Genomic DNA, 19,562 nt, shown 5'->3' with positions numbered 1-19,562 from the left:
ATAATGCATCACAAAATCTTCAAAAGAAATACTATTATTAACTAGTTTTTCGCACCATTGACATATAATTTTAGCATAACTTTGTTGTGTTGAATCCTATATTCTTAAAGGGATGAGGTAAGGTTTTTAATGTTTAGGGTTAAAACGTCAAGAATAGTTATTAGTATTACTCTTGAAAGATGAGGTATGTTCCATAAATTAGCACCATATTTTGGGCTAAGCTAATGGAAATTTTTTTTTTTAATTATTATTATTATTATTATGATTATGATTATGATTATGATTATGATATCATTATCATAGTATTATTCCTAAAGGATGAGGTATGTTGTATAACTTAGTACCATATTTTGAGCTAATAGATTCATATCAAAACCAAAGGTTTTAATGTTTAGGGTTAAAACATAAAATGTCCAAAGTGGTTAAAACGTAAAACGTGAAGCATCCAGAATGGTTAAAACGTAAAACGTGTTAACTTTGGGATTTTTTTAGAATTTCTCTCTCGTATTATTTCAATAGAATTACATCAAATATATACAAATTATAAGAGGTCAAAAATGGAAAGAAAAAAGAAAAAGAAAAAAGGAAGGAGCTTATTTCAACAAAAAGATCAGCCAACTAAACTAATAAGGAAAAACTAGATTCAAAAATATTTCCTAGCTGGAAAGTCTTCCTACAGGCTGTCCATATTCTCTAACACTCCCCTTCAAGTTGGTGATTAAATGTTCTTCATCCCTATCTTATTTATGATGTTAGAGAATAAATATGCTATAAATCCCTTAGTTAATATATCAACCAATTGGTTTTTTTTGGAAATGTAAGGGATGCAAACTAGCCCACTATACAATTCTTCTTTAATGAAATGTCGATTCACCTCTACATGTTTAGTACGGTCATGCTGAACAAATTGTGAGCTATGCTAATAGCTGACTTGTTATCATAATAAGGTCTCATTGCCCCCTCCCACCTAACCCTAAAGTCAATGAGTAAGATTTTTTTCCAAAGAAATTCACATATTCCATGTGCCATGAATCGAAATTCTGCTTCTACACTTGATCTTGCTACCACTAATTGTTTTTTACTCCTCCAAGTTACCTCCTAAGAAAGTGCAATAACCAGAGGTTGATCTTCGATCTGTAATTTATCCAGCCCAATCGGCATTTGTATATGCTTCAACTCTGATTCCTTCTGCCTTTTGAAATTGAATGCCTTTGCTTGGTGTTGCTTTTAAATAACAAAGAATTCTAAATACTGCTTCTATATGTATCTCCTTGGGATTATGCATGAACAAACTCGCTACACTCACCGCATAAGCTTTGTCCGGTCTAGTATGTGATAAGTAGATCAACTTCCCTACTAGCCATTGATATCTCTCTCCATCCATTGACACATCTTCTTCATCTCCATCAAGTTTGTGATTTAGCTTAATCGGGGTGTTTGTTGGTCTACATCCAACATTCCTGTTTCTTTGAGAAGGTCAAGTGTATACTTCTACTATGAAAGAACTATTCCTACCTTTGAATGTGCAACCTCGATTCCTAGAAAATATTTTAACCTTCCAAGATCCTTAATTTCAAACTCATTTGCAAGTTTCGTCTTTAGTTTCTCCATTTCCTCCAAATCATCTCTTGTTACCACAATGTCATCAACATATACTATGAGAATTGTTATCTTTCCCTTCTCTGAATGTCTAATGAAGAGAGTTTGATCCTCTTTGCTTTGACAATAACCCATGTTTTTCATTACTTTAGCAAATCTCCCAAACCAAGCCCTAAGTGATTGTTTGAGACCATAAAGGGCCTTGTTTAGTCTGCAAACTTTATTTCTCATGGAGTCTTCCATAAATCTTGGTGGTAGTTCCATATAGATCTCTTCCTCCAAATCTCCATGCAAGAAAGCATTCTTTACATTGAATTGCTAGAAGGGCCAATCAAAATTAGTAGCTACAGATAACAAAATACGAATAGTATTCATCTTTGCCATTGGAGCAAAAGTTTCCTGTATAACCCTTAGCTACCAATCTCGCCTTATATCTCTCTAATGTCCTATTTGCTCTATGCTTGGTAGTGAAAGCACATTTACACCCCACCTTTCTCTTGCCTTGGGAAGATTAACAAGTTCCCAAGTATTATTTTTCTTCAATGCACTCATTTCTTCCAAAATGGCTTTCATCCAATTCTCATCCCTATGTGCCTCTTGAACAGTTTCAGGTATTTTTATAAAGCTAAGTTTGGAAACAAGTGCTTGATATGAGAATGACAAGTTGTCAAAAGAAACAAAGTTGCTTAGTGGATGTTGGGTGCATTGTCTTTTTTCTTTTCTAGGGGCAATAGGCAAATCAAGGTTACTAATGTCATTAGGGGTAGAGATAGTTTGATTTTCAGTACCTTTATCAGGGTGAATGGTTGGAGCATGTAGAGATTCTAGAGCTGGTTGCATCCTCCTTGAATAGACTTCAAGCGGCGTTGAACGATTCTCCCCCTCTTTCCTTTGAATGATAGACTTAGGCTTCTCTATGGACTCAGGAGGAACAAATTCTAGAGTATTGTGGGGTAAAAATTCAAGTGAAGAATTGGTTTTAGAAAGTGGAAGGGTAAGATCAGGAAAAAGTTCCCTATCTTCTATGAATGGCTCCCCTTGAAGATAAGATTGGGAGAAGAAAGGTTGTTGTTCATTAAAGGTGACATCCATAGTTACAAAAAACTTATGGGACTTAGGATGATAACACTTGTATCCCTTTTTTGTTGGAGAATAACTAATGAATATACATTTTAAGAGTTTGGGGATCCAGTTTAGTTCTATGATGTGCTTGAATGTGAACAAACACCACATACCCGAATATTTTTTGGGCTATTCGACTAAAACCATCAAAGTGTGGATAGAATTGTGTGAGAAGATTTATGGGTTCTTTCAAATCAAGAACCTTGGAAGGCAATCTATTGATAAGATGAGCAGCAGTTAAAACAGCCTCCCCCCAATACGTCTTTGGAACATTCATTGGAAAAATCAAGGCTCTAGTTACCTCTAACAAATGTCTATTTTTCCGTTCAGCCACCCCATTTTGTTGTGGTGTATCGGTACAAAAGGATTGATAAACAATTCCTTCTTTTTCAAAATATGATGATAGGCATTGGTTGAAGTACTCTCTTCCATTATCGAATCTCATTGTTTGGATTTTGGCATCAAATTGGGTTTTTACCATTTTATGAAAAACTAGAAAAATAGTGCTAACATCAGATTTGTGTTTCATAAGAAATACCCATGTAACCCTCTTGCAATCATCTATAAAAGACACAAACCATTTTGCCTTAGAAATACTTTGAATTCGAGTAAGCCCCCAAACATCAGTGTAGATTAGGCTAAATGGAATAGAACATTTATTATTCCTTCAAAGGAATGACACACGATGGTGTTTAGCGAATTCACACACATCACAATGAAAACTTTGAATATCTAGTTTTCCAAACATAGTAGGGAACATCCTTTCAACCAAACTTGAGTCTTATTGGTAGTGTGTTCTTCCGACATGTAGGATGGATAGAATCATATTCGCCACTTTTAGCTTCAAGAAAGTACAACCCTTATTTCGCACTAGCATGCCCAATCAAACCACCCCCCCCCCTATACTGACTAAAGTTCCATCAGCAATCTTTATTTTTTGGTTTCCAGGATAAGGACAATAAGTGGAGAAGGACTTGGAGGAACTGGTCATACGGTTTGAAGCCCCTGAATCTATGATCCAAGTGCTTGTGTATTGATTTCTAGAGGCACTTAGGGCTTGGGAATACTTACCTGTTTGGGCAAAATGACTAGAACCCTCTGGTTTTTCAAGCTGTGAAATAAACTGCTGCAGTTTATCAATCTCCTCCTCGTTGAAAATTTCTCTAGTAACAGTATTTTCCAGCTGTTTCACTTCTATATCAGCAACATAACATTAAGGCTTGTAACCTGAATTTCCTCCCCTACTGCCATTATTTTTTCCAAAGAAATTTGAAGGCTTGCCATGTAGCTTCCAGCAATTTTCCCTGGTGTGACGATTCTTGCGGCAGTAGCTACACCAAAGTGAGTCCTTTTCACTTGGTTTTCGTCCCTCCATCCTTCTTGAATTTGCAGCATTAGCAGCAGCAATAGTGGTAGTCATGACTCCGTCATTAACACTTGACTTAGAGATAGATAGTGTAGAACCATCCACAGAATCAAAAGTTTTTAGCATTACATTTCTCCGTCCCTCTTCTCCTCTTACAATAGCAAATGCTTCATTCAATGAAGGCAATGGATCTCTCCCAAGAATTTGCACCCTAACTTGATCAAATTCACCATTCAAACCAGCCAAAAAATCAAAGAGTCTCTCTTTCTCAAGAAACTCTTGGTATATTGTTGCATCTTTACTACATTCCATCTTAAAACTTTGATAATGATCCAACTCAAGCCATAATCCCTTTATAACACTGTAATACTTAGTTATGGATAAGGTACCTTGTTTGGCATTATGGATTTTTGTCTTCAGTTCATAAATCTGAGCAGCATCCCGCACCTTGGAGTAGGTTTGATGAATTGCATCCTAAATTTCCTTCGCCATAGAGAGGAACATGCAAGTATGACTTTTTTCCGGCTTCATGGAGTTCCATAACCAAGACATAATCTGAGAATCTTCTTCATCCCAAGAGACAAAATTTGGATCATCCTTGTTGATTGTAGGACCAAAAAGATGACTTAGCTTCCCATTTCCTTTAAAATAGGTTTTCACCAATTGAGACCACTGCAGATAATTTCCACCATTAAGTTTGAAGGTTAGTATAGACATTTTGATGGTCACCGAGAGTTGTGCTCTGGGTTGTGAATTGGGTGGTTGTATTAGTACTAATTTCAAACATGTGTGAAGAAGAAAAGCAGTTTGTCTGGAAGCCTATTAGTATGAAAGAAAGTTGAGTTACCAGCAATTAAGGCTGGTCTAGAGAAATAACAAATAATAGTAAAAAAGTTGGTCTGGAATTAAAGGGGTTTCTGCTCAATAATGAAGACTGAGCAGGCTTATGGCTAAGGAATGAAGGTCAAATAGTGGGAAGATGGATCTTGGCAGAGAGAGTTTTCTTGCTCTGATACCATGTGGACTTTGGGATCTTTTGAGAATTTCTCTCGTATTATTTCAATAGAATTAAATCAAATACATACAAATTGTAAGAGGTCAAAAATGGAAAAAGGGAAGGAATCTTATTTCAAGCCTAGGATATTTCTATTTACAAAAAAGAATTAGTCAACTAAACTAATAAAGAAAAACTAGATTCAAAAATATTTCCTAGCTGGAAAGTCTTCATACAGGCTGTTCATATTCTCCAACAGTCCAAAATAGTTATGATTATTCCAGAATGGTTATAACGTAAAACAACCATAACGTAAAACGTAAAACATCCAGTAGAATAGTTAAAACATTCAACGTCCAGCGTAGTTATTATTATTATTATTAGAAGAAGAAGTTACCTTGAAGGCTTAAGTTGTTAGAAAAAGGATCCAACAATACACATCTAGCTAACATCCTCATTCACTTGAAGCCCAACTTAGACATGGACTAACAAAGGCTTAAGTTGTTAGAAAAAGATCCAATAATATATATCTAGCTAACATCCTCATTCACTTGGAGCCCAACTCAGACATGGACTAACAAATGATGAATCACATACACATAAATTAAGGAGCAAATGAATAGAGAGGTCCAAATCCTAGACTTTAATAAACCAGAGATCAAATAACATGCTCAATAACCTGTGATCCCAAAAGTAAGTAACTGGGGAATGAGCTAACAATTTAAGGAAAAACCTGCTAAAAATATACCTATTGAATTACCAATTGATCCAAAAGGTTTAAGTTGTTGGCGAAAAACCAACAATGTTCATCTAGCTAGCATCCTCCATCACATGCAATCCCAAACACACTTGGAGTATAGATAACAAACAGCATACAAATAAAAGAAAGAGAAAAATGGAGAAAGAGGTTTAAACACAAGACCTAAAAACCAGAGATCTAGTACTAGGTTTAACAACTAGTTACATTAGAACTCTTAAGCTATTAAGGAATAGGCCAACAATGTATCTCAGGCAAACAATGCCTATGCAAACACTAATTGTTGATATATAATGATTGAATTGAAATTTATACCAAAATACCATACCATTAGGTTTATGAATGTTTTCATAACTGCTAATTGACATGGTATGATGAAGCTTGTCATGAAAAATGGACATTTATTTTATTTGTGTGATGGACCAGGGATCTTCTCTAGGGGAATATCTTTCACTGCCAAAGATGACAAATTTTCATTTGTATAAGTAAAATCAACACAACAGAGAAAATAAAAGACAGACACTTACTGACTTTCTTGGTCCGAGTGAAATCCAATCTTCATACTATCCACTGCCAAATTGTTATCATATGAAGAGTATCCATTACCATCAGGAATAGAAGATCCTTGATGCTGTGAACAATGATTATGCAGTCAATCTCTTAAACTACATGTAATGGTTAATATATCTTCATAATAAACATAACTTAAACAACCAAAAAAGTTGGGAGGGCAAATCAGTTATTTTCCCTGTCTGCAATAAAAATGATTTTGGTCAATACTTGGACCTTCACAAATAATAAATAAATAAAGGTTGGCTGCAAAGTTGATTGTTCATACCAAATGATAAGGACAATATTTTTTGAAGGATCAAATCATGAAGAGAAAGTTACTCTTTACTGTAAACATATAGCAATAAAAAAATAAAATGTACAAAAATGTATAAGCTCAAGAGAAGAAACCTGATCAATAACAAGCTCAATTTTTTCCTTCCACATTAAGGCCTCTTGGATGTTGAATGCAGCCATCTATAACAAGAACAAAGCCTATACACTGTCAATGAAAATTCAGTACTATAAGATTTTAAGAAGATGCAGATGGTAGAGTTTCTCAAACCATTTTATTCTTTTTCTTAGACTGCCCATATCACCAGAAGGAAATTTTATTCTTTTTGTATTGAGCAAGAATTATGTTTAACACCCAAATAGCTCAACAAAATTTTTGGTTTAAACTATTGGCAAGCATGTATCAACCAATATTATCAGCATTAGTAGGTTCTAATCTGGATCATATTCCAGTACACAGATTAAATAAGAAAAAATTGAAATATCTTGAAACAGTAGTTGCAGACAAGACACCATGGCCAAGACTAATTGTTGAAAATTATTACAGCTATTGAATATTATTACAGTTGTAATATGCAGTTGTAGAAGATATATAGCTATAATTACAGCTGTGTAAGTTGTACAGCTATGAGAGTACATATGTGTATATATATATATATAGTTGGGTGTATATTTATGTATATAATCCTTAATTTCTAGGGATTCTTCCTTTTCTTCCTTATTATTTCTTTTCCACTGTAGTATATCTATTTCATTGGTTGTATACTTTCAAGATATGAATAAGAAATACAATTTAATCCTACCACTAGGAAAATTCATGTTATTACGGATGTTAACTTTATTGAAAATATTCCTTTTTATAACAAAACTACTCTTCAGGGGGAGAGCTCTAATGAAGATCAGTTTTGGCAACAAGAACAACCAAAACCTAGCATTTTTCTTCCTGAAATAAATCAAAAAATAGATGTTTTAATTAGTGAAAAGGGGGGAAATACCGATTTATCTATGCTAAATAAAATTGCATCACAAACAGGGGGAGAAATTCTACAACCTATGTCCACTGAGCTCCGTGTTTATACTAGGTGTAGGTTTAATTCTAATACTAAGAATAATCAAGTTAATCTTGAGCACGGTCAATCATCAGCTCCTAGTTCTCAAAATCTAGGTAATCTTCCTATGGACTCCACTCCTTTACCTCTTTCCAATCTTGATATCCCTATTGGAATCTGAAAAGGAGTTGGGAATTGTACCAAATATCCCATTGCCAAATACATGTCTTATCAAAGACTCTCATAAAAATATAGAGCTTTCACTTCATATATCTCACTTATTCATTCCTAGAATTATACAAGAAGCACTAGGACACTCAGAGTGGAGGTCAACAGTTCAAGAAGAAATGAATGCCCTTTTGAACAATAGAATATGGGAGATTGTTGATTTACTTAAGGAGAAGAAGGCAGTGGAATGCAAGTGGGTTTTCATAGTCAAGTGTAAACCCGATGGTAGCATTGAAAGATACAAAGCAAGGTTAGTAACCCAAGGTTTCACACAAATCTATGGAATTGACTACCAAGAGACCTTTGCACCTATTACAAAGATCAATTCCATTCGGATTTTAATTTCTCTAGCAATACATTTTAATTGGCCTTTACACCAATTAGATGTGAAGAACGCTTTCTTAAATGGTGATTTGGAGGAAGAAATGTTTATGGATTTACCACTGGGTTTCAAAAAAAGTTAGGAAAAGAAAAGGTTTGCAGATTAAAAAAGTCCTTGTATGGTCTTAAGCAGTCTCCTAGGGCTTGGTTTGAGAGATTTGGAAAGGTAATCAAGCTTCAAGGATATATTCAAAGTCAAGCTGACCATACAATGTTTTATAAATACTCAAGAGAAGGAAAGATTGTTGTGTTGATAGTTTATGTGGATGTCATTATTCTAACTGGTGATGACAGTTTAGAACTTGAGAGATTAAAGAAAGCTTTAACTCGTGAATTTGAGATAAAAGATTTGGGTCCCCTGAAATACTTTCTTGGTATGGAGTTTGCTAGATCTAAGAAAGGTATTTTCATTTCTCAAAGAAAATATATACTTGACTTATTAATTGAAACAGGTTTACTTGGATGTAAGGCTACAAAAACTCCTATAGAACCGAATTTGAAACTCCAACTAGCAAGTCTAGTAGAGGTGATTGACAAAGAGAAATATCAATGCCTAGTTGGGAGACTTATTCATCTCTCTCATACTCGTCCCGATATTGCATTTGCGGTAAGCATGGTAAGTCAATTCATGCACTCGCCAAATCAGGGACACTTTGATGTTGTGTACAGAATTTTAAGGTACTTAAAGGGGACTCCAAGAAAAGGACTTCTATATGAGAACCGAGGACATCTCCAAGGAGATCAACATCGGGCTATTATACTTTTGTTGGAGGCAATCTTGTGACTCGACGGAATAAAAAGCAAAATGTTGTGGTTAAAAGTAGTGTTGAAACTAAGTTTAGAGCAATAGCCCATGACATTTGTGAAGTTTTGTGGATTAAACAATTGCTCGAAGAACTTAAGGGTGTTAGCCCTTTACCTATGAAGGTCTTTTGTGATAATAAAGTTGTCATTGCCATTGCACATAATCCAGTACTCCATGATAGAACTAAACATGTCAAGGTTGATAAACGTTTTATCAAGGAGAAACTGGAAAATGGATTGATTGTTATACCTTATATACTTACGGTTGAACAAGTTGTAGATATACTCACTAAGGGATTGCCAAAGAAGCAGTTTGATGATTCAATAAGCAAGCTGGCCATGAATGACATCTTCAAGCCAGCTTGAGGGGGAGTATTGAGAATCTCAATCAAATCAGAGAAATTCTGATATGGTTGTTACCTATTTTTTAGGGATAATTTGTTGTTGTTTTTTAGGGATAAGTTGTTATTTTTTAGGGATAAATTGTTGTTGTTTTTTAGGGATAAGTTGTATATTTTAAATTTATTTTGTTTCTAGAAATCTAGGTACAGCTGTAGATTTAGTTTGATGTGTTGTAGCTTATCTATAAAAGGAAGCATGTTTCCCTTCCTTTTTCAATTAATATATGACATTTTTTTATCCTATTCTAGAATTTCCAATACCAAGGCTGGATGACATGCTAGATATGTTGGCAGGGTCTCAAATTTTCTCAAAAATGGACTTAAAAAGTGGCTACCATCAAATAAGGATTCAGGCGATGAGTGGAAAACAACTTTTAAGACCAAGGATGCACTCTATGAATGGTGGGCCATGCCATTAGGTCTTTCAAATGCCCTAAGCACTTTTATAAGATTTATGAACCAGGTGCTTAAACCATGCATTGGAAAGTTTGTTTTAGTTTATTTTGATGACATCCTTATTCACAACAAAGATTCTAACACAACTGATATTTGAGGTTTGTGTTGCAACTTCTTAGGGAAAATCAGTTTTATGCCAACATAAAAAATTGCGTCTTTCTGCTAGACAAATTGGGGTTTCTGGGATTTACAGTTTCAACAAAGGGTGTAAAAGTTGCTCCAGCTAAGGTTGAAGCCATTACAAGTTGGCCCACCCTAAAAGCTTTAAGTGAAATTAGAAGTTTTCATGGTCTAGTTACATTTTATAGGAGATTTATTAAGAATTTCAGCATTATAAAGGCACCAATTATAGAGTACCTTAAGTGGGGCCAATACAGATGAGATTCTCAAGCTAAGCAAAGTTTCCAAGAGATTAAGAGAAGGATGACACAAGCACTAGTTCTAGCTTTACCAGATTTTGGTAATATCTTTGAAGTAGATTGTGATGTATCCAAAGTAGGAATCAAGGGTGTCCTAAATCAAGAGGGGCAGCCAATTGCATACTTCAGTGAAAAACTTAATAGGACTCAGAAGAATTATTCAACTTATGGTGTTGAATTTTATTCTATTGTTCAAGCTATGAAGTCTTGGCATCATTACTTAATTCAAAGGGAGTTCATTCTACATTTAGACCATGAGGCAACTTGCAACAAAATCTGAACTGTAAACATGCAAAATGGGTGGCAAACTTGCAAGAATAAACATTCTCACTTAGACGCAAGGCTGGTTCACAAGACAGAGTGGCCGATGCATTAAGTAGAAGGGTTTATTTATTGCAATCACTAACAGTGTGGTTGGGCTGGAGGTTTTCAAGGAGCAGTACATGAAAGACTCATTTTTCCAGGAAATGCTTGAGATATATGATGCCAAAGATAGCAGGGTACTTGCTGAATTTGTTTTTGATGATGGTTATTTGTTCAAGGGAGTTACATTGTGCACACCTGAAGGTTATTTGAGGGAGCTATTGGTTGGAGAATTGCATGGTGGTGGTTTAGGGGGACATTTTGGTAGAAATAAGATGCTGAATTTAGTTTCTGAAAGGTACTTTTAGCCGACATTGTGATGAGATGTGTATGCCATGTAGACAGATGTTGTGTATGCCAAGTTTCCAAGGGCCAGCAACAAAATACTGGCTTATTCAGCACTCTACCAGTACCTACAGTCCCTTGGATAGAAGTTAGTGTGGATTTTATATTGGGGTTGCCTCAAACAGCAAGAGTTGCACATTTGGTGTTTTTTGTGGTTGACCGGTTTTCTAAAATGGCACATTTTATAGCATGTAGAAAGGTCTTGATGCAACCCGTGTTGCAAATCTTTTCTTTCAGGAAGTGGTTCAAATAACACGGGGTGCCAAAAACAATCACATCTGGCAGATATGTAAAGTTCCTTAGCCATTTCTGGAAAAATTTGTGGAGGTTATTGGCTACAAAACTACAGTTTAGTAATGCATTTCATCCACAAACAGATGGCCAAATGGAAGTAGTAAATTGTAGGGGTATTTATTGAGATGTCTTGCAAAGGACAACATTAGGCAATGAGACTTAACATTAGCACAAGCTGAATTTATTGAAATTGTGTATGGACGGATTCCAAATCAAATCACTGACCTATTAGATGTGTGAACCCACCCACGAATTAGTGATGATACTATTGCCTTTGCAGAGAATTTAAAGGAGATTGAGGAAAGTGTTCATCAAAATCTATTACAGATGAGTAAGTTAAGGAGCAATTCAAAGAACTGCAAAGAAGCTGCAAACCAGCATAGGCAATTCAAAGAATACCAGGTTGGAGATTGGGTCATGGTGTTCTTATGGAAAGAAAGGTTCTTTGCTGGAACTTATCATAAGTTAAGGAGCAAGAAGTTGTGTCCTTGCAAAATATGGTGCAAGTTTGGAGAAAATGCTTATGAGGATGAGGTGGCACTTCCACAAGGTTTAAACATATCTCCCATATTCAACGTATTGAATCATTTTACTTTTCATGGAGATTTGCCAAAAGAATCATATGATGCGGGAGAAGAAGCAAAGGGTTGAACCCCATGTAAAGAAGTAGATGTTGTTGAAAGGGTAATCCAAGTGCGAGAAGTTAAAACAAGAGCAGGTTCATACTTCAGGTTTCTTGTCCAATGGGTAGGGAAGCCGGATGGCGAAAATTGTTGGTTGAATGAAGATGAGTTTATTGAGATAGATGCCGATAAGCGTCAAGCTGCAAAAATGGAAAATCATTCGAAGATGAGCTCTCTTTGACCGGGGGAGAATGATGGAAGCATATATGTCTTTTGAAGTCTTTTTGTTTTGTTTGAACTATGTAGTATTAACTAGGAAGTCAGAGAGTCAATCTTGGTTATGTAAAAACATTAAATCATTTCTAGGGAGTATAAGGAATATTATATAAGTTCTAGAAAACATAACTAGGTAGTTGAAAGCTGAAAATAAGAAGGTCTCAAAGAGGAAAGCTAATCGAGTTTTGGATTCTAAAAAAAAAAGGAAAAGAAAAAGGAAATTTGCCAGATTTCTCTTGACAAGAAAGACCGTTTCAAGCATTGGAAGATTAGGTTTGAGGAGTCAACCTTGTGGCATCTTCCAGTCCCTCTACCCATGCATATTGCATGAGAGGTCAGCGATCGACCACCAACTTGTTACAGCACCTGGTTTACATCAATAAGTTCTTTGGCAAGGTAGTTCTGATCATCTCTTTCTTAGAGACCTAGATCATCCAATAAGATGGTTGTTGGGTTGGCTAAGAGCATGATATCTCAATGTTTTTGTAGGGTGACTTTGGCCATCCAACAGATTTTTGATGGATTGCCATGATTTTGTTTGTTGCGTTTGATTGCATAATAATTTTGTCTTCCTTTATATTTTAAAAAAATTGTCAACAAGCAGTTCATTTATAACAATAGGGAAACAAGAATGAGTTATCCTTCAAACATAGATGCAGCAACACAAATAATACAAAGAAAAAGAAAGAAAAACACAAAATAAAAAAGGGTCAGGTTTTATTTTTATTTTTGCTCAGCTATATATATATATATATTTTAAGTCATAGTTGGGCAATATTTTGATTATCTATCCAACATCTATGGTAGTGTCACACCCCAGACCAGATCCAAATCTCCTTCACCAAATAACCACAACACCAAAAGCCAAGAACTGAAATCTTACTCTTCCTCAACGACACAACCTATGATATCCCAATCTTTGGTTTCTGTAAGGCCATCCAAAAGCATATTAATCTCTGCCCAGATGGCAATGCCATCTTTTAAAACTTTCCACCCTCTAGATGTGCATACAACACCTACTACATTTTCAAGTTTCATGACCAAATTTGTTGAGAACCAAAGGTTAAGCAATTCAACTTAGGCTTCAACCCACCTACCCTCCCCATTCAAATAATACCCACCCAAACTCCCAAACAAACACCATCCCTAGAAACCAAAAAAAAATGGCCCTTGAAGCCAAGCTCAGGTGGCAAGTGACTGGGATAGAAATTGTCAGAGGTTCCAGTTTCAAATCCCACAAATAAAAATGAAAAATAAATAAATAAAAAAAGGTTACATATCAAGGGAAAAAAAAAAGACAACAAAAAGATATGAAGGTGATAATCCACCAATAAGCAATCATACCTCAAGAAGTTCATTAACAATGCATTCATATCCATTATAACAACTTCCTTTTCCACATGAAGGATTGATATGAAATTGACTATCCAGATCCATAAGATTCAGATCAACAGAACTAATATTGAATATGGTAAAGGATTGATGAGATAGTGCAGAGAACCAAATAAACCAGTTTCAGTTCTATAAGTTTAAACAAGATCAAGAAAAGATACAAACTGAATTAAGATTTATAGAAAAATGAAGAAAAAGAATGAACCATGATTTGACGGGACTTGTCTTTCTTGTTGTAAACACACAACACATAGACCATCTGTTGGGAATGTAGAGTGGTTGAGGCAGCGCAAGAGTCACATTATCACCAAACATGAAACAGAAAGGAAAAATCATGATTATTAATCATGTTCGGGAAAGAAGTAAAGAATAGTTGTCATGAAACAAAGAGTACAAAAGTAACCATTTCTTGTGACTTCAAAATTGAAGGAAAGGTTACACCACCAAATATAAGAAAAGAGTTCAAACCACTAATGCTAATAAAAAAGGTATAAAATGGGCTATGAATTTATATCAAACCAAATCACCCATCATTTGCGGCCTCATAAGAATAATAATGATAATCAATGGAGAATATTGTATTCATTTAGCTAAGGTTTGTAGATTCTACGTCTTTAGTAGAATCACATTTAACCTTTCTTATTTTGAAGGATCTTAGATGAGGCTACAGACTTGAACACAAGATGTGTCCTTTTCTTACGAGCCACCATTAAATCTTGATCTATCACTAGACTAACTCTCATATCAATCCTCCCATTTATTCAAGTTATGTTGGAAAACATCACAAATGAGGGTTCTCATTTATTGAATCCAGCCCAAACACTGTCCTTGTCCACAATGAGGAACCACAAAATAATGAATCTCTTTAATAGTGCCCTTTCATGGTACACCAGCCATAGGTTGAACTCTCAAAAGAACAGAAATGTGGCTATATGTTGATGAAAGAAAGGAAAATGCATCAAAAAGCATCTAATGTTGTGAGATTGGCTAAATATATGCCAACCTCAATCAGTTATCCTCCAGTTATCCAAGGTGCAATCCCCTCAATTATTTTACATCTTCCATTCAATTGAATAACTTGGCTTTCTGATCACTATGACTTCAAAAATCATGGAATACTTTGATAGCAGAATTTTTTGTCAACTGCGAAGGTTATTTGGCACCTAATGGTGGATGTGGTTGGCATATCATAACAGAAATTGTGAATCCTGAAAAGCTGGGATAGTTATTCATGATGAACATAATGATAACAGAAAAATAAAAATAAAAATAAAAACATCTCGGTGGGCCAACTTTATCACAACATTTCAAAACAGAATACCCAGTTATTTCCAACTTGAGGATTCATTTTAGATACTAACTACAAGCAATCACTGACAACTGTAACATGAACTCCATAGCATCGTTTTTTTTTTTTTTCTGATAGGTATGAAATCCATGGCATCTTCTCATTTTCTATTAATCAACTTTTATTCTTAGTAATTTACCTATTAAAAATTGGTATTAACAAATTCTTAATAAACTAGATCATACCAACTAAATCAACTCCATGGCCACTGAGAATTGCAATGGTAACTGCATAGCATTTTCTTATTTGTTTATTTAGTCAACTTCCACTCTTAGTACTTTACCTGTTAAAAAATAGTGTCAACAAGTTCCTAATAAACTAGGTCATAAAAACTAAATCTCCAAAGCTCAGAAAGTGGCAAGCCAAGCAACAACAGTCAAAGAAGAAATACATTGTCTAGATCAAAAGATATGATTTGTCTCTATAATTGTTTTCACATACTCTAGTCATTTCATGAAAAGGAAAACAAGTAAAAATAAAATAAAAATAGAATATAATAAAAAACCATAACGCACATTCCCATGCTGTGCCTTCATGCCTCGGTCCTCCACCCTACAATTTCCATCAATAGCAAGGGCTTTGATTGGGACCTGAATAAAAGAATAGAAGCTGATTACAGCAAATATGAGTGAATTCAAAATTATAACAATAAATTCAATTTGGTCAATTGCTTTGTGTAATTACACACTATAAGTCACTGTTGCAATTATAAGAAGCCTAATTATTATAGTAGTTTTCAATGAGCAATAATGCAAAGTGCAAAAGGTTTAAACAAAACATATAAAGAAATAAAATGACAAATAAAATCCTGGTTGAGACTTGAAATATGTACCTGGTTTGTCTGTGGCTTCTTCTTATAATATGCAAGTAATCGCGGTTCAAGAACAAAATACCGCATATGAATGAAGGCCCGACCAATCTTTCGCCGCCCACATCGCACCATCCACCCTTCATACACCACCTTACTAGACTTGGTTTCCATTTTACTAGACTTGGTTTCTATCTTACTAGACTTGGTTTCCATCTTACTAGACATGGTTTCCATCTTACTAGACATGGTTTCCATCCTACTCCTATCTCTCTCTCTCTCTATAAAAATGCTCACAAACAATGCCAACCAATAATTTTCAGCTCAAAACCACTATTTTTTTCTCCAATTTGAATCAAATTTAATTCCCAAAAAAAATTTAAAAAATAAAAGAATCAAAAAATGGTCAAAATTCCTTGGACATATGAGTCACTTCCGCAACAACGTACCATAATTCTGCAAAATGAATTCAAAATTTACATTACAAAAAAAACTTGTCAATTTTTATTGGTTACATGGATCACTTGTATAATAACAAACACAATTCAACAAAGTGGATAAAAGACAAAGAAAAAATCAAATATTTAGTATATGGATCACTTCCAAAAACATCACACATTAATTCTGCAAAATGTTCAAAAAATCATTAAAAAATTATCAAATTTTACTGGGTCTAATGTCACTCCAGAACAACAAACCCATAATTCAGGAAAATAAATAAGAAAATTATAAAGAAAGCAACTTTTTGTTTTGTTTTTGGTTTTGGTTTTTTCTTTTTCTTTTTCTGTATATATAGACAACTTCCATAATATACCCTTAATTCTACAAAATGAATGCAAAAATGATCAAATTTTTCTGGGTATATGGGTGCCCCATGTAACAAAAACCCCATAATTCAGAAAAAATTAAAAAAAACAAATCTGGGTATATAGGAAACTTCCACAACAAGATACTTTAATTCTGTAAAATGCATAAAAACAATTAAAATAGAATGACGAATTTTTTCTGAGAGTATAGGTCACTTCGAAGACAGCAAACCCATGATTCAGCAAAATAAACAGAACATTTCGAAAAACTGATCAAAGTCTTATGGGTATGAGTCCTTTCGACAAAGAAAAAAAAAACAGAAAAACAAACTCACAATTCTTCAAAAAAAAAAAATTTGAATCTATGATCATTATAGCAATTAAATGAAAAATCAATGAATTATCATTTTTTTTGTCATATATTAGTTAAATTAAAATCGTTTGACGATTTTAAAAATTAAAAAGATTCCCCAGAAATAAAGTGAAATCAAACCTTGGGTTGTGGCTATGGAGTTGGAGAGATCATCAGAGAGCCCGAGAGATCTTAGCCGTCCGATCAGGAAAAAAAAGGGGGGGAAATGTAAGAAACTTTGAAGAAGAAGAACAGAGGTTGGGTTGGTTTATTATTATTGTTATTAATTAATTAATTATTAATAGAAATATAAATAAAATAAAAATATATGGCCTTTATTTATAGCGCCGGCGGGAACTGAGGGTCGTTTTGTACCGTTCAGCCCCTACGGTTAGTTAGAGACAGATCAAAAAATATATATTTTTTTCAATATAAAAAATTTAAAAATATATATATGCAATTTGAATTTTTCAAATTGGAAAAATAAAATATTGGCATATTAAATTTGAAAAAATATATATTTATATTTTATTGTTCAATTTATATTTTTTATTTTAATTTTTTTGTCATTTAATTTGTTAAATTAGTAGCATAAATTTTTTAAAAAATCCACTTGATAATGGAGAAAAAGAATTAATTCTAGTGATAAAATATTGTCCTATTAAGTTTGAAAAAAAATATTATTTATATTTTATTGTCCAATTTATACTTTTTGATTTTAATTTTTTGTCATTTAATATGTTAAATTAGTAGCATAATTTTTTTTAAAATTCACTTGATTATGGAGGAAAAAAATTAATTCTAGTGATAGTGTTTTTAGATGATTATCTTTTTTGTAATCAATAATTTTCATAATCAATTGAATTTCCAAAATCAATTGAATTTTATTTATCATTTACTTAAAAAAAAAAAAGTAAAAATTTGAAAATCAATCAAATTACTTACAAGACTTGGTGGGAGTAACAAATAAATATTATAGGCATAAGAGGAATATAAATCTAAATATGGAAAAAATCATAGATTAATTCCAACCATATTAGAATTTTTTACAATACCAATTTTAAAATAAAAATGGAATGAGCAAATAAAATAAAATGTAATGATTAATAAATATAATTTTATTATTTTCATAATTTTTTTGTGTGAGTAGAAAATCGATAGCAAACAAGATTTTATCACTTCTATTTTTCTTTCACTTTTCTCCATTAAGAAATAAAAAATATATTTTAAAATTTTTTTTGAAAAAATCCAAATAGAATGCTACAAGTAATAAAGATGATTTATGAATAATCATAATGAGGTTTTTAGACAAATAAAGATATTCACTCTCTCCATATAAAAATGGAGTTGATATCAACAAGACATTTAGTGTATGCTTTGATTTACTTTCTTCTTTTTTTTTTTAAATGTAGTAATTCCTATAGAAAATATAATAACTTTTGTATAAAAAAATTTGGAATTATCTTATATTTTTAAAAGTTACTTTTAAAATTTGAGATAAAAAAAAATAATACTTTATCTTTTTTGAAATAGTTTTTAAAAATTATGTCCTTTTAAGTCGCTATCATTTTCTATTTTTAAAAATGGAAAATAAAAAGTATATCCAAACAATAGCTTGGTAACATGTTTTTAAATACATTTTTGAAAACAAATGTTAGAAACATGAAATATCTAGTTGGTGTTTCAAAAGTGGCATCAATTTAATAGTTGAAATTTGATATAACTTGAAAATTAATGAAAAACTCACAAAGCGGGACAAGGAAAACAATCTTGATCATAGGTGATGTTGAAGTTCCGAAAAAAAACTTTGATATAAAATAACAACCAATATTACTAAGTCCTCCAATTCATTGTTAAGAGAAGAGTGTCACCAAATTATTTATACATTAGTGCTCATGCACATAGATAAACTAGTTGTCATGTAAGAGAATCATATGATTGAGATTTAGAAGTGAAAAATATTGGTTTTATAAAAAATAAAGAAGTTATTGGGTAGCAGTATGAGGTCCAAACCAATGGGTGTGCATCATGTTTGGGAGAAACATTTAAGGCATTCAATGGAGATGTATTTCTTGACAGATGTCTAGATTGCCATGCGCACACTTTTGTCTAGTTCTTCGCATGATGAGGCAAAATGTGTACAAGTATGTCAAACCATGTTACAAGTTGTCCACTTAAACCTTGATTTATCTAAGTTCATTTAGTAATTTTCCCACACACAACATATCTAAAGTTAATAATAATGGCAAAGTTCGTGATGAAGGTCGTTCATATCCTTCTCTTGAATCCCCTAAAGCAAAACATCCACTTTGAAAACCTTGGCAGTGATGTATATAACCATAAGAAACCTTTTCTATGTTCTTGGTGCTATGGAATAAGACATAATATGTCTACATGCACTAATCCTTTGGTTTGAATTAGCCTTTTGGTTTTGGAATGTATTCATGCTTGTTTCCAACAGGAACATGTACAAATTGCTAGTCTTTATAATGTTGTGTAACCTAATAAATGTTCCATAGTTGTTATGAGCATACAT

The 19,562-nt window shown here is 33.4% G+C and overlaps 1 protein-coding gene across 2 annotated transcripts in view; it reads right to left on the bottom strand.

Annotated features, from left to right (window-relative positions):
* The window catches only part of LOC117927459 (protein ENHANCED DISEASE RESISTANCE 2-like), an 84,459-nt gene extending 67,182 nt beyond the window's left edge, over positions 1–17,277 (bottom strand). Inside the window, exons 1-6 of one of the 2 annotated variants that reach the window (XM_034846946.1) lie at positions 17,168–17,277; positions 15,893–16,324; positions 15,576–15,650; positions 13,918–13,971; positions 6,799–6,864; positions 6,366–6,469 (exon numbers count right to left, since the gene is read on the bottom strand). In XM_034846946.1, the coding sequence (XP_034702837.1) occupies positions 6,366–6,469; positions 6,799–6,864; positions 13,918–13,971; positions 15,576–15,650; positions 15,893–16,126 (533 nt within the window). In that variant the 5' untranslated portion in view covers positions 16,127–16,324; positions 17,168–17,277. Of the gene's footprint in view, positions 1–6,365; positions 6,470–6,798; positions 6,890–13,917; positions 13,972–15,575; positions 15,651–15,892; positions 16,325–17,167 lie in introns of those variants that run through there. The other variant, XM_034846948.1, reaches the window with a different exon arrangement.
* Positions 17,278–19,562: the final 2,285 nt, after the last annotated feature.

The sequence above is a fragment of the Vitis riparia genome, chromosome 2 (assembly GCF_004353265.1).
Source record: "Vitis riparia cultivar Riparia Gloire de Montpellier isolate 1030 chromosome 2, EGFV_Vit.rip_1.0, whole genome shotgun sequence".
In the NCBI taxonomy this organism is placed as follows: domain Eukaryota; kingdom Viridiplantae; phylum Streptophyta; class Magnoliopsida; order Vitales; family Vitaceae; genus Vitis; species Vitis riparia.
This window is presented reverse-complemented; position numbering and strand designations above follow the sequence as displayed.